The sequence below is a fragment of the Glycine max genome, chromosome 13, assembly GCF_000004515.6.
Source record: "Glycine max cultivar Williams 82 chromosome 13, Glycine_max_v4.0, whole genome shotgun sequence".
NCBI lineage: Eukaryota > Viridiplantae > Streptophyta > Magnoliopsida > Fabales > Fabaceae > Glycine > Glycine max.
The window spans coordinates 13,750,756-13,767,963 of record NC_038249.2 but is presented as its reverse complement, the minus strand read 5'-3'; the positions used below and the strand labels follow the sequence as shown (position 1 = coordinate 13,767,963).

At 30.6% G+C, this 17,208-nt stretch overlaps 2 protein-coding genes across 2 annotated transcripts; both read left to right on the top strand.

The window, feature by feature from the left end:
- Positions 1–1,447: 1,447 nt before the first annotated feature.
- On the top strand, positions 1,448–4,546 carry LOC100778332 (probable galacturonosyltransferase 9). Its single transcript, XM_006593647.4, has 3 exons — positions 1,448–1,948; positions 2,277–3,506; positions 3,932–4,546. The coding sequence occupies exons 1-3, from the start codon at positions 1,796–1,798 to the stop codon at positions 4,205–4,207; spliced, it is 1,659 nt and encodes a 552-aa protein (XP_006593710.3). The 5' UTR covers positions 1,448–1,795; the 3' UTR covers positions 4,208–4,546.
- Positions 4,547–15,112: 10,566 nt separating this feature from the next.
- Positions 15,113–16,534, top strand: LOC121173268 (receptor-like protein 50). Its single transcript, XM_041007920.1, has one exon. It carries the CDS (start codon positions 15,113–15,115, stop codon positions 16,532–16,534), a length of 1,422 nt encoding a protein of 473 aa, XP_040863854.1.
- Positions 16,535–17,208: the final 674 nt, after the last annotated feature.

Genomic DNA, 17,208 nt, shown 5'->3' with positions numbered 1-17,208 from the left:
ATTTGATTAATGTACAAGTTTCTTCAATTAAAAATATATAAATTTATTAATAAAAATATAAAAAAATATATTAAATATAAAATTCATGGGATAGATTTTTATGAAGTATGAAATTTTATTAACACACAAATTTGATGTATGTATATGAAAATATATTATACATCATACAAAATTTTGGTGTGATTTTTATAATAATTAATATTTTATTATATATTAATATGGTTAATTAGTGTGTATATATATACCAATATATATTTTTAGTAATTAAAATATAATAGATAAATACATTAAAAATTATAATATACAAAAAATTATAAGTTATAAAATTAATACAATGAAGGACACGATGCACTAAACTAATTATTTTAAAAAAGTGAGAATTTTAATCAAAAGTCAATTGTATATGAACTTGTGAACTGAATTAAACCAATCAAGTTGTCATAAGTTTGGTTCGGTTGTTCAGTCAAAAGTAAACATCAATTGTAATTTGAAAAAAAATAAAATCAAATGGATAGGTTGGCATGAATTCGTCACAAATCCACCAAATCAAAGTAAATAACAGGGGGATTTATGAGAAACAAAATGAAACTTATAGCTAGTATGTACGGAGAAGAAAATATAACTAAATAATATAAATTTAAAAAATTACACTTTTTTGGGTAACAAAAGAAAGAAATAAAAAGAAAAGAAAAAAACGTGATGACAATTTTTTTACAAAAAGAGTAAGTGTGATGACTATTGTGAAGTTTAATTTTTATAAGATTTCAATATAAACTATTAATTAATTTAAATATGATTATGAATTTTTTTATAAAAAAAATTAATAAAATTATTATACATAATAATTTATAATTAAATAATAATATAAAAAATTTACTTTATTATTAGATTTTAATTAATTCTCAGAAAGCAAGAAAAAAAAAAGAACAAGTAAAGGATTTACATTGTCATGTGATGTCCAATAAGAGATTATCATGTGTATTGTATATTTATTTATTTTTATAATAATTATTTTGAAGATCACACCAACAATATTTTTTATTAATTATGAAGAACTTACATTATAATAAATAGAAAATAAATTCAAAAATAAAAATATAAGATAAACAAATAAAAATCTAACATAATTGATAAATGATTGAGTTTCTTAAACATTGATAAGAGTTAGATTTTTTTATAGAGAATATTTTATTAAGAGAGATAAAATTCATTCTTGATGATTTCTAAATCTTTAGGATTTTTCTTCAACTTCGTGGGATACTTTTCCTTCATGAAAAAAAAAACATAAAAATTATAGTTGAATAAAAAGTCCATTGATTTGCACAAAGCCAAAAAGCACGAGGAATAAAAAGTTAAATTAAGGGATTTTTTTTCATAATTATTTCATAAATTAACATAGAAAAAAAAATTAAGATGGAGCACAGATTTATCCTGAAATTCAGGTTGAAAACCATTACTAGCCCACCTCTTGACATTCCGCGTAGCAGCATCACACACACAAATGCAAACATACAAACACACTTCACATTCTCACAACTAAACATACTCTGATTCATTGCAATTGCATTATCTCAAAGTTCACCATCACTTTGTCCCAATCCCGCATCCTCCTGTTTAATTTGGTGCCCAAAACTGTCATGCCAACTTCACTTTCCATATTCCATGCTTCAATTCAAAATTAAGCAAAATTAAAAACACACATCACATAGTAATCAACTTTTTAACACAGATTCTTCATATTCTTGGATCTCACTCTGCTCAAAGCAACGTTCTTTGGTGCTAAGTTCAAGATCCAATGGCGGTTGCCACGAGAGGAGCCAGGGGTGGATCTAGTTTTCGTAGTTTGTTCTCGTTTCGGATCTTCATCTCTGCCATATTTTCTCTTCTCTTCGTTGCCACCCTTTCGGTCCTCTTCACCACCAACCCCTCCACATCGAACGATGACTCTGTAAGTTCCTCTGTTTTTTCTGCAATTTTCGATGCCCTTTTGTGTTGTCGTGCCAGATTTTCGATTTTGATTGAAACTCGTTTTTAATTTGCGAAATTGGAGAGACCTATTTTTGTAGATTTAGTTTAAAGCATAACCCACATGGCAAGATTTTAAATTGCGGTTTCGTCGCGATCCTTGACATTGCGGGAAATTGCTTACATGAGTCCAAAACCTTGATGTTGAGGCTGAAATCGCTGTTGCGAACTGTTATTTTAAACTTTGCCACTTGGTGATTTGAGTAATTGAATGAACCCCATGTAATTGTTTAGGTGTTTTTGGTTAACAGGATCTTCCCACGACTGGTAATGCATACGTGCATAGAACCTTTTTGGCATTGAAATCTGACCCTCTTAGGACCCGAATGGATTTGATACACCAACAAGCTAAAGATCACATTGCACTAGTGAATGCCTATGGTGCTTATGCTAGGAAGCTCAAGCTTGACATTTCTAAGCAATTGAAGATGTTTGATGAGTTGGCACACAATTTTTCGGATATTGTGTTGAAACCAACCTATAAGGCATCACTGTTTGATTCCGATGGTCCAATTGATGAGGATGTGCTGAGGCAGTTTGAGAAGGAGGTTAAGGATAGAGTGAAGATTGCACGGATGATCATTGTTGAGGCCAAAGAGAATTATGATAATCAGTTGAAGATCCAGAAGTTGAAGGACACGATATTTGCTGTTCATGAGTCACTTGCAAAGGCAAAGAAGAATGGGGCGTTGGCAAGCTTGATTTCGGCCAGATCAATCCCCAAGAGCTTGCATTGTTTGGCAATGAGGCTGATGGGTGAGAAGATTTCAAATCCTGAGAAATATAGAGATGAGGAGCCCAAGCTGGAGTTTGAAGATCCCACTTTGTATCATTATGCTATATTCTCAGATAATGTCATAGCTGTGTCTGTGGTGGTGAGATCTGTGGTGAAGAATGCAGTGGAACCATGGAAGCATGTTTTCCATGTTGTTACAAACAGGATGAATGTTGGGGCAATGAAGGTTTGGTTTAAGATGAGGCCCATTGAAGGGGGTGCATTTTTAGAGGTGAAATCGGTGGAAGAATTCACATTCTTAAATTCATCATATGTCCCGATCTTGAGGCAACTTGAGTCAGCCAAAATGAAGCAGCGGTACTTGGAGAATCAAGCTGATAATGCCACAAATGATGCAAACATGAAAAATGCCAAGTCCCTGTCCATGTTGGATCACCTTCGATTTTATTTGCCAGAGATGTACCCTAAATTGTATAAGATCTTACTTTTGGATGATGATGTTGTGGTTCAAAAAGACTTGACAGGTTTGTGGAAAATTGATTTGGATGGGAAGGTGAATGGTGCTGTTGAGATCTGTTTTGGCTCTTTCCACCGATATGCCCAGTACTTGAATTTCTCTCATCCTTTAATCAAGGAGAGCTTCAATCCAAAAGCTTGTGCTTGGGCCTATGGCATGAATATATTTAATCTTGATGCTTGGAGGCATGAAAAGTGTACAGATAATTATCACTATTGGCAGAACTTGGTAAATTTTCTTCTTCTTATAGTTATCTTTTCTATGCTAATGATTTTGTGCAAATTTGATATGACCTTGTTTGGATAAACTTCTTTTATAAACACTTATAGGAGAAGAAAATAAGAAAGTAAAATAAATTAAGTTTCTTTCATAAGTTAAAATTAGTTTTGCATAAGCTAAATTGTAGGAACTCTCATTTAATTTCTCCAAAATCTTATTTTAACTTATGCTTAAGCTAATTTTAACTTATTGGAGAAACTTAATTCATTTTACATTTTTATATTCTTCTCTTATAAGTGATTATTGGGAAGCTTATCCAAACAGGGCCTATGTAATTGCCTTCTCTAAAACTATTATTCTGCAAGAAAAAGTTTATTGAATAATGCTCAAGCTATTCCTTTGTACTATTGCTAAATGGGTTATTCTGTTATCAGAATGAAGACCAAACTTTGTGGACAGCAGGGACCCTGTCACCTGGTTTGATCACCTTCTACTCCACAACCAAGACACTGGACAAATCCTGGCACGTGCTTGGGCTAGGATACAATCCAAGCATTAGCATGGATGAGATCAGCAATGCTGCAGTCATTCATTACAATGGAAACATGAAACCTTGGCTTGATATTGCTTTGAACCAATACAAAAATCTTTGGACCAAATACGTGGACAACAATATGGAGTTTGTGCAGATGTGCAATTTTGGCCTATAGTTGAGATCAACACACAGCTTCATCATGATAAAAGCATGAGAGAACATGACAACTGTGGTTTACCGTATTCTTTTGGAACTGAGAATCTCAAGTTAAATGTAGCCTGTCACAGAAAAGTTCTGTGTTGTCATCAAGTTAAAAATCTCAAGTTCAAATGCTAGGCAATAATTTTGTTAGACTGTATTTGGAAATTTACACGAAGTAGTTTTTGTTTTTTCTCCTGTATTTTGGAGCATATTTATCATGTATTCATTTGCTGATGATGGTAGTGTCATGACTCTAATTAACGAGAAGGCACTACCTTTTATCTATTTAACACACTACATGTTATTTCTTGTACGTTTCTGCACATGGTTCTTCGTATTTCCAATATTGATTAAGCTACATATCATAAAGCAAGGCCATGTGTTGCGGTGTTTTTTCAGGGATTTGGTGAACTTGAATGAAGCACAGTGCATTTTAAACCAGGGATGTTTCAATTTTACAAAACTTTTAAGCTAGGTAGTTTTTCTGGCTTAGTTTTCTGCTTAGTACTTTATTTGTGGAATACATCATCTGTGGATCTTTACAGGGATTGGATAGTTCATTTTATATGGATATTTGTTAGATGGATGTGTGGAAGGATTGACGGGTTCTTTAATTTTTTTTATGTCTACTTTTTTCTGTTTTCTTCTGTTAATCTACTTTTTGATTTGCTGTATTAGTTGGAATATCTTCTGATCCATAATATAAGTCCCTTTAAGTGAATAATAATAATATGATGATAATATAAGCCCCTTTATTATGCCATCTTTCAACATGTTGTATGTCATAGAGTACAGAGCAGGGTATCCCGTTTCAGCTACTACAAGCCCCTCCTAATATCATATACTTTTCTGCTGATTTAAAATATGGTATGTCATTAATTTGGTTATTTCTTATGCAGACAAAATGTAATTGAACATTAAAAATTAATAACACTCTTCAGATATAGACCATCATTGTGTTCTTTTTGTATGATTTGGTTTATTGACTTCATATAAAAACTAGATGCCTAGTTGATGTAGGTTTTATTGCTGTTATGGCGACTTGTATAGAAGGGGAAACTTGTTGTTTTTGGTAGTTTTAAAAAAACAAGTTATTGAAGTGATAAAGTGGTCTGTACTTTGTGCTGATCTTGTCTCATCACTGCTTATCATTCAGTAATAGAAGATTTTGGAGTCAAGAAAAAAGGTAGAATTGATATACACAATCTGAGACTAGAGCTTACACAAAACAAGGTTTGGATGGCTTCTTCTATTCATAGTCGACAAGAAGAAACTCAGTTCCTTCTTCTATACCTCTGGATTTTAAATTCATGGAATTCATGGAATTGATGGAATTCATATTTTTGTGTGATTTTAAATTAATGGAATTCAGATTTTACAGATTGTTCATACTTTGGCCTCCTTTTGTGTTATTTTAAATTCATGGAATTCATCTATTTTACAAACTTTATACTGTTTCATGGTATGTTTCTCTTGTATCTTTACAGATTGTTGTACTTATTAGTTTGAAGACTACTTTAAATTGGTGGAATTAGTTTGCTACTGTCCTTGTTTTCATACTCATTAATTTCTATTTCCTATAATATGTTTATATTTGATTGCTTTCTCTGCACTAACATTAGGTGTTCACAATGCCCTTAAACAGCAACAACCTAATACAATGACTATTATTGTCCCTCGGCATCATCGACAGCAAGGACAAGAGATTGCAAAAGTAAGGTTTTTTTCCCATATCCTTTCAAATCATGATTTTGGTTTCCTATAGGTATCTTTCTTATGAGGCCATCCTTACTTCAGACTAAGGGAATAAAAAGAAACCAAAACAGCAAGTTAACCCATATCGCTAAAAGAACAGAATTAGAGAGACAAAAAAAGGGGAAAAAATAGCAGGATCTGTGAAACACCCTATGCTGCCTTTCATTTCTGTACCTCTGCTATTCTTGAATTCTAGAATTAATTCAAGAATAATACACAAATTTTGTCTCAGTTGAGGGTATTTTCATCCGGTTTCTACTAAATAGTAAACACTAAATGTTGGCGCCATTCTTAGTAGAAACTCAAATCGTAGTTTGCTACTTTGCTGGGGATTAGTCCCTTCCAGATTTGAATTTATTTCATCTTAAGCCAACTCAAGAGGAGAAAAACTGGTTTTCAACGATATTTGCAGAAGCCATAGCCATCATTGAAATGAATAATCATACCCATAATAGTAATTCAAAACAGCGAATTTCATCAATCCCACTAAAAATTAAAAGCCTTATCACACAAAATTCAGTAGGGTTTTTTTTTCCTGCTTTTTTCTTTTTGGTCTCTGCTGTACTCATTCCGTTTGTCATTGATATTCTCTATTTTTATTTCATAGGGGGCAACATATCAAAGGCTATTGACAATGTCATTAATTCCCCAAAACATTGAGTACAGAAGCTGATACCTGTCCCCAGAGACCAGAAATCTTTCATTATAATATGCTTCAAATTTTACACAAGGCCTATTTCTTATGTAATCTCACCAGAAAATCAATGCAAATTTTAACATGATAATCCTGTTCCCTGAAATATAACTGAGATTACCTTAGCAACCTTACTAGTCTATTTGCCTGATCAATAACTTGTTGCGTCTGTCGAACCACAGAAGCATCTCAAACAGTACTAAAGACATCACCATCAAAGACATCACCATCAAATTGTGATTCCAAGCAGCTATCATTTGTCAATTAATTATAGTATTCTACATCATAGGTCAACCACATACACCTATAGGTCTATAACTTGTATAAAGAAAAGTTTTCAGAATTTTTACTATCTTTTTTAACATGAGTAGAAATATATTTGCTATTTGTATTGAGGGCATTCCTAGTACCTAGTTCTTTTGTCTTTTCTTTTTGTCCATTTAACATTAGTTTACAATAATTTCTGCATACTCGTCAACCAATTGAGTGGACTCTTTCACTATCCCTCGCCTTTATTGGATTATCTCTATTTTACAAAGCAAATCATTCTGAACAACATTCAATGAACAATTATGGAACAAATTCAGGGAAATTAACAAAACAGAAAACATTTTTCTACTAACGGGTAAATATTTACATAACATTAAAAATTTGTCTAAGCTGCTAAATTTAAAAAGAAAAGAAAATCTAAGCTAAGTGACCCTTAATGCTGCTACATGGGTGATTTAGAAAAAGGGAAAGCCAAGAAATTAACACAATCTCAAGATGCCAAGCAAGCTTCCCAGAAGAGCCTATGACGGTTACCATCTTCGGAAGTGTATTGTCTGAGATGATGTTTTTGCTAACAATTGTCTTAAAAGGTTCTTAAAATAGATCACTCATGTTTTTGTTCATTATCTTTTGGGTTCATATATTATTTGGAATTGAATTAGAGATTGAACCATCATATTTTCTGATATTTTGTCCCCTTGCTTTTGGTTTTCAAGGTTGTACTATCAAATTTCAATGATAGTGGTAACAAATATAGTAGTTACAATGATAATGGCGATGGTGATAGATATAATAATCAGTGGTGAAGACAATGACAATAATAATATTACATTATATGTTTATAATTAAATTTTAATCTCAATGATATATTATTTTTAGTCTTAATCCTATAATTATTATTGTTTGTTATTGTTTAAACCTTCAAATTGCATATGACTCATCTCTTCTTAGACAAATGAAAACCACAATAACCTTTATTTTGAATCTTTCTCCACAGACTCGTATACAGAAAAAAAAAACCCACACAAGATACTTAAGTGTAGAATATGGTGGCTTTTTTCAATTTTTAAAAATTTGAATGTGATTACTCTTTGAGTACTGTATTTTATTAGTTATATATATATTTGTCAATCACACATTTTCATGACATGACAGGTTGACTACCAAGTCTTCCCTTGTAAGTGCATTATATTAATTTTTTATTATATTTAATACAAATTTTGGTTAATATGACAAATATAAAATTGATATTAAACATTTATTATATGAATATTGAATTAAGAAATTTATTCAATACTTGGTATGTGATATATTGATATATAGGAATAATAAAATTATAGCCAATTAAAAATATTAAAAATTAAAAATGTGAGAAAATAAAAGGATTTAATGCTATGATGTGTGTGTTTAAATTTGATTAGGCCTTCAGACATGGTATACGTTTTTAAACCCAATTTTATCTTCTTAATTAAGAACATGGTCATTTTTTTCAACCAAACTCAATTTGAATGTCACTTAAAGCACGACACCATTTTAATGTGAATGACATATAATTTGAAGTCTTCCATTTGTTTGGGATGATTTGGAAGGAAATAAATTGGAAACAAATGAATAAAAATGAAACGGGAACCTTTGGTTTTGATGGGATGGAAATGAAAATGAAGTAAAACAAATTTATTTGAGTCCAAAAAAAATTGATTCCTAAAACAGTAGTAAAATGGAAGGATTTTGTGTGAAACAATGGTAATTTTATGGGAGGATTGGTAAAAAAAAAATGGAAGTGATTCAGTTTTTAATTATTTCTATGTATCAAAACAATATAAATTTTCCACCTCTTTTCTCTTTTATTTCTCTCTTTCATTTTTCTCTATTTCATCTCTAATCCAAACAAAGTGGAAAAGTTACGGATGAGTTATACTTTTAAGCTTTTTTATTTAAAGTGCATTTTTTTTTTCATAAATTGAAAATTTTGTGCTTATTATTTTTCTAATTATTTAAATATGAATGTCATTGTCTTACGATGATATACTATAAACTTTTTTGTAACTTCTTGACCGAAGACTTTTCCAAGTCTCCCCTAAAATGTCACTAGTCTGCACTTGATATATATCGTTTAGAATGCTACATTATTTTCTAAGTCTTTTTTTAATTAGTTAGATATTAAGTTGAAAAAAAAATTGTGTTGTTGTGTAGCTTTTGTCCTTACTCATAAGAAAATATATATACTACATTTAGTATCTTTAAACTGAAAATTATTAAGTTGAAATGCATAACAAAATTACGGGTCAAGTAATTAGTGCAAAAAATGTTGCTCGATCATAGTGTTTGCCACCATAGATTTAGGTTGTGTTTAGGACGATTAATTAAAATATTGTTAATTGATAGTTGAAACTTTAGATAAAATTAAAAAGTTTGAAAGTTGAATAGTTATAAATGAAAGCTGAAAATAAAAAAGTTATACTACTAAAAAAACACTTTTTTACAACGCACTTTCTACGCCAGTTACAACAAAACCGTCTTAAAAAATGAATCGGTGACATTTTTGTAATTATCAAATTGAAAAAAGTCTTGTACGACACACATTCTAATATGGTTGTTGAAACCCGCCTTAGAATGTGTGTTGGTCATAAAAATTACGACAGATTTTATTAAAACATTATCGTTATCTCACGGTCTTATCCACACGTTGTGGTGTCCCTTGGCATTCACAGTCTTATCCACACGCACAACCCCATGACCTCGAACAATGAGCATAAACACCGATGAAACTGCGGTGACTGAAGAAGACCAAGGGTCGCGGGTTTCGCCAGGACACTGATGCCAACCGCAACAGTCGCCTCTCCGGCACCAACTTCGACTCTCTCACCGTCGAGGGCGGCCCTAGCCCTCAAAGATGTTAGTAATCCCTTTTCCCTCCTTCCTCTCAGGGTTGCGGTTTTGCCTCTTTTTTTCCCTCCTCCTACTGCGCTTCCAAGCGCATGATCCTGGATCTCAACGATGACTGATCGTCCAAGATGGTCCTACTGGGCCCAATGCCCAGCGCAGAGTAGAGATCTTGGTGAAAGAGAGGTCGAAGTTGAGGAGGAGGGCCCTGGCCCATGAGTTGTTGCTGGTTCCATAACTCAAACCCACACCACCTCGATGGTAAGAGGAAACCTTATCATTAGCTAATGGATTCAATTTAAAGTATTTAATAGTATCAACTAATAAAAGTTGCTCCTAACTTCTCTTTTAAATATATACCGATTTTATTAGTTAGTATTAGTAAAAAATAATATCAACTAATAAAATTAGTACATATTTAAAAGAGAACTTAGGGACAAATTTTATTTTAATATTAAAATAAAAATTAACTGGCATTTGGATGAAAGTTTTTGTCCAAAAGTTTCCTTTGAATTGTTTTTTAAAAATAATTGTTGTAGGAGCAAGCAGAACCACAAAAGTCATGATTATTATTTAAACGTCTATGCTCCAAATCTGTTCAGCAAATTAATACCAAGTTTTTTTTATATAAAAATACCCCTTCCTTCTCCTTTTTTATTTATTTGTACGAATTAAAAATAATATAAAAAAATTAAAATAATTCACACATTTTTTTTCCAACAAAGTGAGCCAAATCTCCTTAACTATCCAAATCTCTTTAACTTTTAAATAACAAAATAAAAATTACACGCACTTTTATATTCCATCATTACATTTTTACCATTATTCATAGTTTTAGTTACTTGTTTATATTAGAAACGTCCTAATACTTACGTCTGTTGCTTTTATATTTATAACATAAATATATAGAATATAACATGTTTAATACAAATAATATAAAAAGAGCTGATAAAAAATAAAAATAAAAATAAATAACCGGAAAGAAATAATTATAAAATCAATATAACTGATCAAACTATTTGGATCAAGAGAAATTATATGAATATATCTTACATACTTACGTAATATTTATATTAGTAAATTTAGACGTAATACAAAATTCTTTTAACTAATTTCATAAATTTTCTTGAATAGTTTGTTATATTTGATTTGTATATTACAACATTTTAAAAATTAAATATCCTAAAAATGATTTTTTTTGTCTTATTTGTAAGTATGAATATCTAAAACTTTTGATTTGACTGTTATTTATTAAAAATAAAAAAAAATAATCTTAACGTAATTATTATTATTTATTCTTGTTTCATTCTTTAAATTGACCTTTCTCTTTAATCTTAATTAATATGACCCATCTCTTCTTAGATAAATGAAACACACAATAAATTGTATTTTGAATCTTTCTTCGCACATAAAGAAAAAGAGCCCCACAAGACACTTACGAGTAGAATATGATGGCTTTTCCCAATTTTTAAAATTTTGAATATCATTACCCTTTAAGTATGAAATTATATTAACTATATTTGTTAATCATAAATTAATTTCATGACTAGTTGATTATATATTTTTATAAGTTCTTCCTCGAAAGTATCATTACATTAATTTTTTTATTATATTAAGTAGTACACATTTTGGTTAATATATGAGAAATATAAAGTTGATATTAAATATTATTATATGAATATTGAATTAAGAAATTTATTTTATATTTGATATGTGATATATTGATATATATAGGAACAATGAAATTATAGTCAATTTAAAATATTAAAAATTAAAAATGTAAGAAAAATAAAAGAATTTAATGCTATGATGTGTGTGTTTAAATTTGATAGCCCCTTCAAGCATGGTATACATTTTTAAACCCAATTTTTTATTCTTAATTAAGAATATGATCACTTTTGTCAACCAAATTCAATTTGAATGTATTTTAATGTCAATAACATATAATTTGAAGTCCTCCACTTGTTTAGGATGATTTGAAAGGAAATAAATTGAGAAAAAATGTGGTTTTGATAAGATGGAAATGAAAATGAAGTAAAATAAATTTAGCGGAGTCCAAAAAAAAAATGATTCCTCGAAAACAGTTGTAAAATGGAATGATTTTGTGTGAAGCAATGGTAATTTTATAGGAGGATTGCTAAAAAAATTCATTCAGTTTTTTATTATTTGTATTTATCCAAACAATATAAATTTTCCATCTAGTTTCTCTTTTATTTCTCTCTCTCTCTCCTCTTCTTCTTTCTTTCATTTTTCTCTATTTCATCTCTATTCCAAACAAAGTGCAAAAGTTACGGATGAGTTATACTTTTAATTTTTTTAATTCAAAGTGCAGTCTTTTGTTTTAAAAAATTGAAAATTTTGTGCTTATTACTTTTCTAATTATTTTAAATACGAATGTCATTACCCTACGAAGATATATTATAAACTTTTTTGTAACTTCTTGACTAAATACTTTTCCAAGTCTCCCCTAAAATGTCATTAGTCTGCACTTGATATATATTGTTTAGAATGCTACATTATTTTCTAAGTCTTATTTTTTATATAATTGGTTAGATCTTAAATTGAAAAAAAAAAGTTGTGTTGTTGTGCATTTTTTGTCACTTAGAATGCTACATTATTTTTTAAAGTGACAAAAAAAGTTACATTGTTGTGCTAAAAAAAAAAAAGTTATTTTCTAAGTTATTTTTAGCTTATATTACTTAGTTACTTTTGTCACTTATTTTTTTATATAATTGGTTAGATCTTATATTGTTTTGAATGCTACATTATTTTCTAAGTCTTATTTAAAAGTGACAAAAACTGCACAACAACACAACTTTTTTTTTTTCAATTTAAGATCTAACCAATTATATAAAAAATAAGACTTAGAAAATAATGTAGCATTCTAAACAATATATATCAAGTGCAGACTAGTGACATTTTAGGGGAGACTTGGAAAAGTATTTGGTCAAGAAGTTACAAAAAAATTTATAATATATCTTCGTAGGGTAATGACATTCATATTTAAAATAATTAGAAAAATAATAAGCACAAAATTTTCAATTTTTTAAAACAAAAGACTGCACTTTGAATTAAAAAAATTAAAAGTGTAACTCATCCGTAACTTTTGCACTTTGTTTGGATTAGAGATGAAATAGAGAAAAATGAAAAAAAAAAAAGAGGAGAGAGAGAGAGAAATAAAAGAGAAACTAGATGGAAAATTTATATTGTTTGGATAAATACAAATAATAAAAAACTGAATGAATTTTTTTTTAGCAATGGTATTAGGATGAAAGTTTTCGTTCGAAATTTTCCTTTGAAATTATTTTTTTTAAAAAATAATTGTGGTAGAAGCAAGCAGAACTACAAAAGTTATAATTATCATTTAGACGTGTGGTAATACCAATGGGTGGTCTGATTGGAAATTAGCTGTGTGCCGAACCCATCTCATAACTTGGCATTGTATATGCTCCAGATCTACTCAGCATATTAAATACCAAGTTTTTTTTTATCCAAATCCTCCCTTCCTTCTCCCTTTTATTAGTACGATAATATCAAAAAAAAAATTAATAATCTATATATTTTTTAACTAACTGAACCAAATCCTTTGATTATCCAAATCCCTTAACTAATTTCATAAATTTTCTTGAATAGTTTTTTATATTTGATTCTTATATTAAAACATTTTAAAAATTAAATATCTTAAAAATGATTTTTTTGTCTAATTTAAGTATGAATATCTAAAACTTTTATTTTGACTGTTATTTATTAAAAGTAAAAAATATATTTTTAATCTTAATGCAATACTTATTATTATTTGTTTTCATTTCAGCCTTCAAATTGACCTTTCTCTTGCTGTCTTAATAAATATGACTCATCTCCCCCTTAGATAAATGAAACGTCCAATAAATTTTATTTTGAATCTTTCTCCACACAAAAAAAGAACCCACGCAAGACAGTGTAGAATGTGATAGCTTTTTCCAATTTTTAAATTGTTTAATGTCATTATCCTTTAAGTATGAAAACTCTATTAACTATATTTGTCAATTATACATTATTTTCATGATAAGTTGATTACATATTTTTTCAAGTCCTCCCTTAAAAGTATCATTATATTAATTTTTATTATTATATTAAGAAGTACGAATTTTGGTTAATATGAGAAATATAAAATTGATATTAAACATTTATTATATGAATATTGAATTAAGAAATTTATTCTATATTTGATATGTGATATATTCATACATAGGAATAATGAAATTATAGACAATTTAAAATATCAAAAATTAAAAATGAGAGAAAATAAAAGAATTTAATGTTGCGAAGTATGTATGTTTAAATCTGATAGCCCATTCAAGCATGATATACATTTTTAAATCCAATGTTTTCTTCTTAATTAAGAGTATGGTCATTTTTTTCAACCAAATTCAATTTGAATGTCACTTAAAGTACGACAGTATTTTAATGACAATAAGATATAATTTGAAGTCGTCCACTTGTTTAGGATGATTTGAAAGGAAATAGATTGGGAAAAAATGAATGAAAATGAAACAAAAACGTTTAATTTTGATGGGATGGAAATGAAAATGAAGTAAAACAAATTTAGTGGAAAAAAAAAATGATTCCTCAAAAACAGTGATTAAATGAAAGGATTTTGTGTGAAGCAATGGTAATCTTATGTAACTAGGTTAAATATAAAAATGAATGAACAAAAAGAATACAAAATAATAAAACAAATAAATATAAATGCAATTAACACAGAAAGAAATTTAATATATAATAAAATTTGATCAAAAGTAAATTCATATAAATATAAAATTTAAATGACAAATAATCATTAGAAATGGTAAAAAGTAGCTCTAGAAGACTGTTGAGACTGATGAGGTACCGAAGAAGACTTGGATCAACTGTTGAGAAATGTATTCCATTAACCATCCCGATGTTATATATATGCATGCCTATTGGCATTGCTAAAGTCATCAGTATCATTCTAATTCTCATATTCAGTGGATTCATTTCATCAATCACTTTGCCTCTTTGTGATGATAACCACCAGAATGCCAAACATGAATCCAGTTCGTTTGAAATTCATGCAAGCCATAATAATATTTATGATGTTGCAGGTAACACGTTGTCTAACAGTAAATCTCAACCAAACGTTCGAAAACTTTTGGATATTATATATGTGGCTATTGGCACTGCTAAAGTCATGAGTATCATTCTAATTCTCACATTCAGTGGATTCATTTCATCAATCACTTTGCCTTTCTGATCATAACCACCAAAATGCCAAACATGAATCCAGTTCGTTTGAAATTCATGCATGCCATAATAACATTTATGATGATGATGTTGCAGGTTGTTGTTTCTGCTCAAGACCAAATTATGTGCATTCAGAGGGAGAGGGAAGCACTCCTCGAATTCAAGGCTGCCCTTGTGGATCACCATGGAATGCTCTCATCTAGGACCACTGCTGATTGCTGCCAATGGGAAGGGATTCGCTGCAGCAACCTCACCGGCCATGTCCTAATGCTCGACCTTCACGCTGAGTATAATTATGCCTATGGAAATAACGTTCAGTATCTCTCAGGACGCTTTATCAGCGGGGAGATCCACAAGTCGTTGATGGAGTTGCAACAATTAAACTATTTAGACCTCAATTCGAATTCTTTTCCAGATAGAGGAATCCCAGAGTTTCTTGGTTCTCTGAGAAACTTGAGATACCTTGATCTGTCATATTGTGATATTGAAGGAAAAATTCCAACTCAGTTTGGCTCTCTTTCTCATTTGAAATACTTAAATCTTGCTTGGAATCGTAATCTGGAGGGTTCCATCCCACGTCAACTTGGAAATCTCTCCCAGTTGCAGCATCTTGATCTAAGTGACAATTCTTTAGAAGGAAATATACCCTCTCAAATTGGAAATCTCTCCCAGTTGCAGCATCTTGATCTTAGTGGCAATTATTTTGAAGGAAATATACCCTCACAAATTGGGAAGCTTTCGAATTTGCAGAAGCTTTATCTTGGCAGATATTCTGATGGTGGTGCTCTCAAAATTGACGACGGAGATCATTGGCCGTCTAATCTCATTTCCTTAACCCATCTTTCCTTGCTCTCCATATCTAATCTCAACACTTCTCATAGCTTCCTCCAAATGATTGCCAAGTTACCAAATCTTAGAGAACTAAGCTTATATGATTGTAGCCTTTCCGATCATTTTATCCTTTCATTGAAGCCCTCTAAATTCAATTTTTCTACTTCCCTTTCCATCTTTGATCTTTCCTGGAACAGCTTCACGTCATCAATGATACTCCAGTGGCTGTCCAACGTCACTTCCAACCTTGTTGAGCTTGACCTTAGTCATAACCTCTTGGAGGGTTCCACATCATCAAATCATTTTGGCATGGTCTTCAATTCACTTGAGCACCTTGACCTCTCCTTTAACAATTTCAAGGGTGAGGTTTTCAAGTCCTTCATAAATGTATGCACCTTACATTCTTTATACATGAAAAACAACAATTTGAGTGAAGACCTTCCATCAATCCTTCATAATTTCTCTAGTGGTTGTGTTAGACACTCATTACAAGAATTGGATTTGGCATATAATCAAATCACCGGCTCTTTACCTGATCTTTCAGTGTTCTCATCTGTTGACAAGAGGATCAAGGTGAACAAAGGAAAACTTATTCTCATTGAAAGTGAAAAGGGAAAACTCTAATCTTATTACAGATAGGATTAGGCCTTATATATTAATCTATACAAGGTGAGAAATCTTCTAACCTCCTAACAGAATTGTAACTAACTAATTACAAAACTAACTAATTTAGATATATACAAATCTAATGGTAATAAAGCTGATAGCTCCCCTCAAGTTGGATGGTGTATGCTGCACAATCCCAACTTGGACATCATGGAGGAAAAAGAGGGAGAGTGAAGAGGTTTAGTAAACACATCAGCCAGTTGTGACTGCGAAGGAACTGGGAGGAGGTGGATCAGTTTTGACTGCAGTTTTTCGCGAATGATGTGGCAGTCCAGTTCAATATGCTTGCTGCGTTCATGGAATGTTGGATTGTGGGCAAGATATATGGCAGATTTGTTGTCACAATAAACTGAAGCTGATTGGGGAAAGGTAATGTTAAGATCTTGGAACAAGTATTGTAACCACTGTAACTCACATGTTAATGAGGCCAACGCACGATACTCTGCCTCAGTAGATGAACGAGAAACAGTGTTTTGTTTCTTAGATTTCCAGGAAATGAGAGAGCTACCAAGTAAAACACAGTAGCCGGTGATGGATCGCCTAGTATTAGGACAGCAAGCCCAATCGGAGTCAGCAAAACCATGAAGTTGAAGTGGGCTGTGACTAGAGAATAGAATTCCCTTGGCAGGACA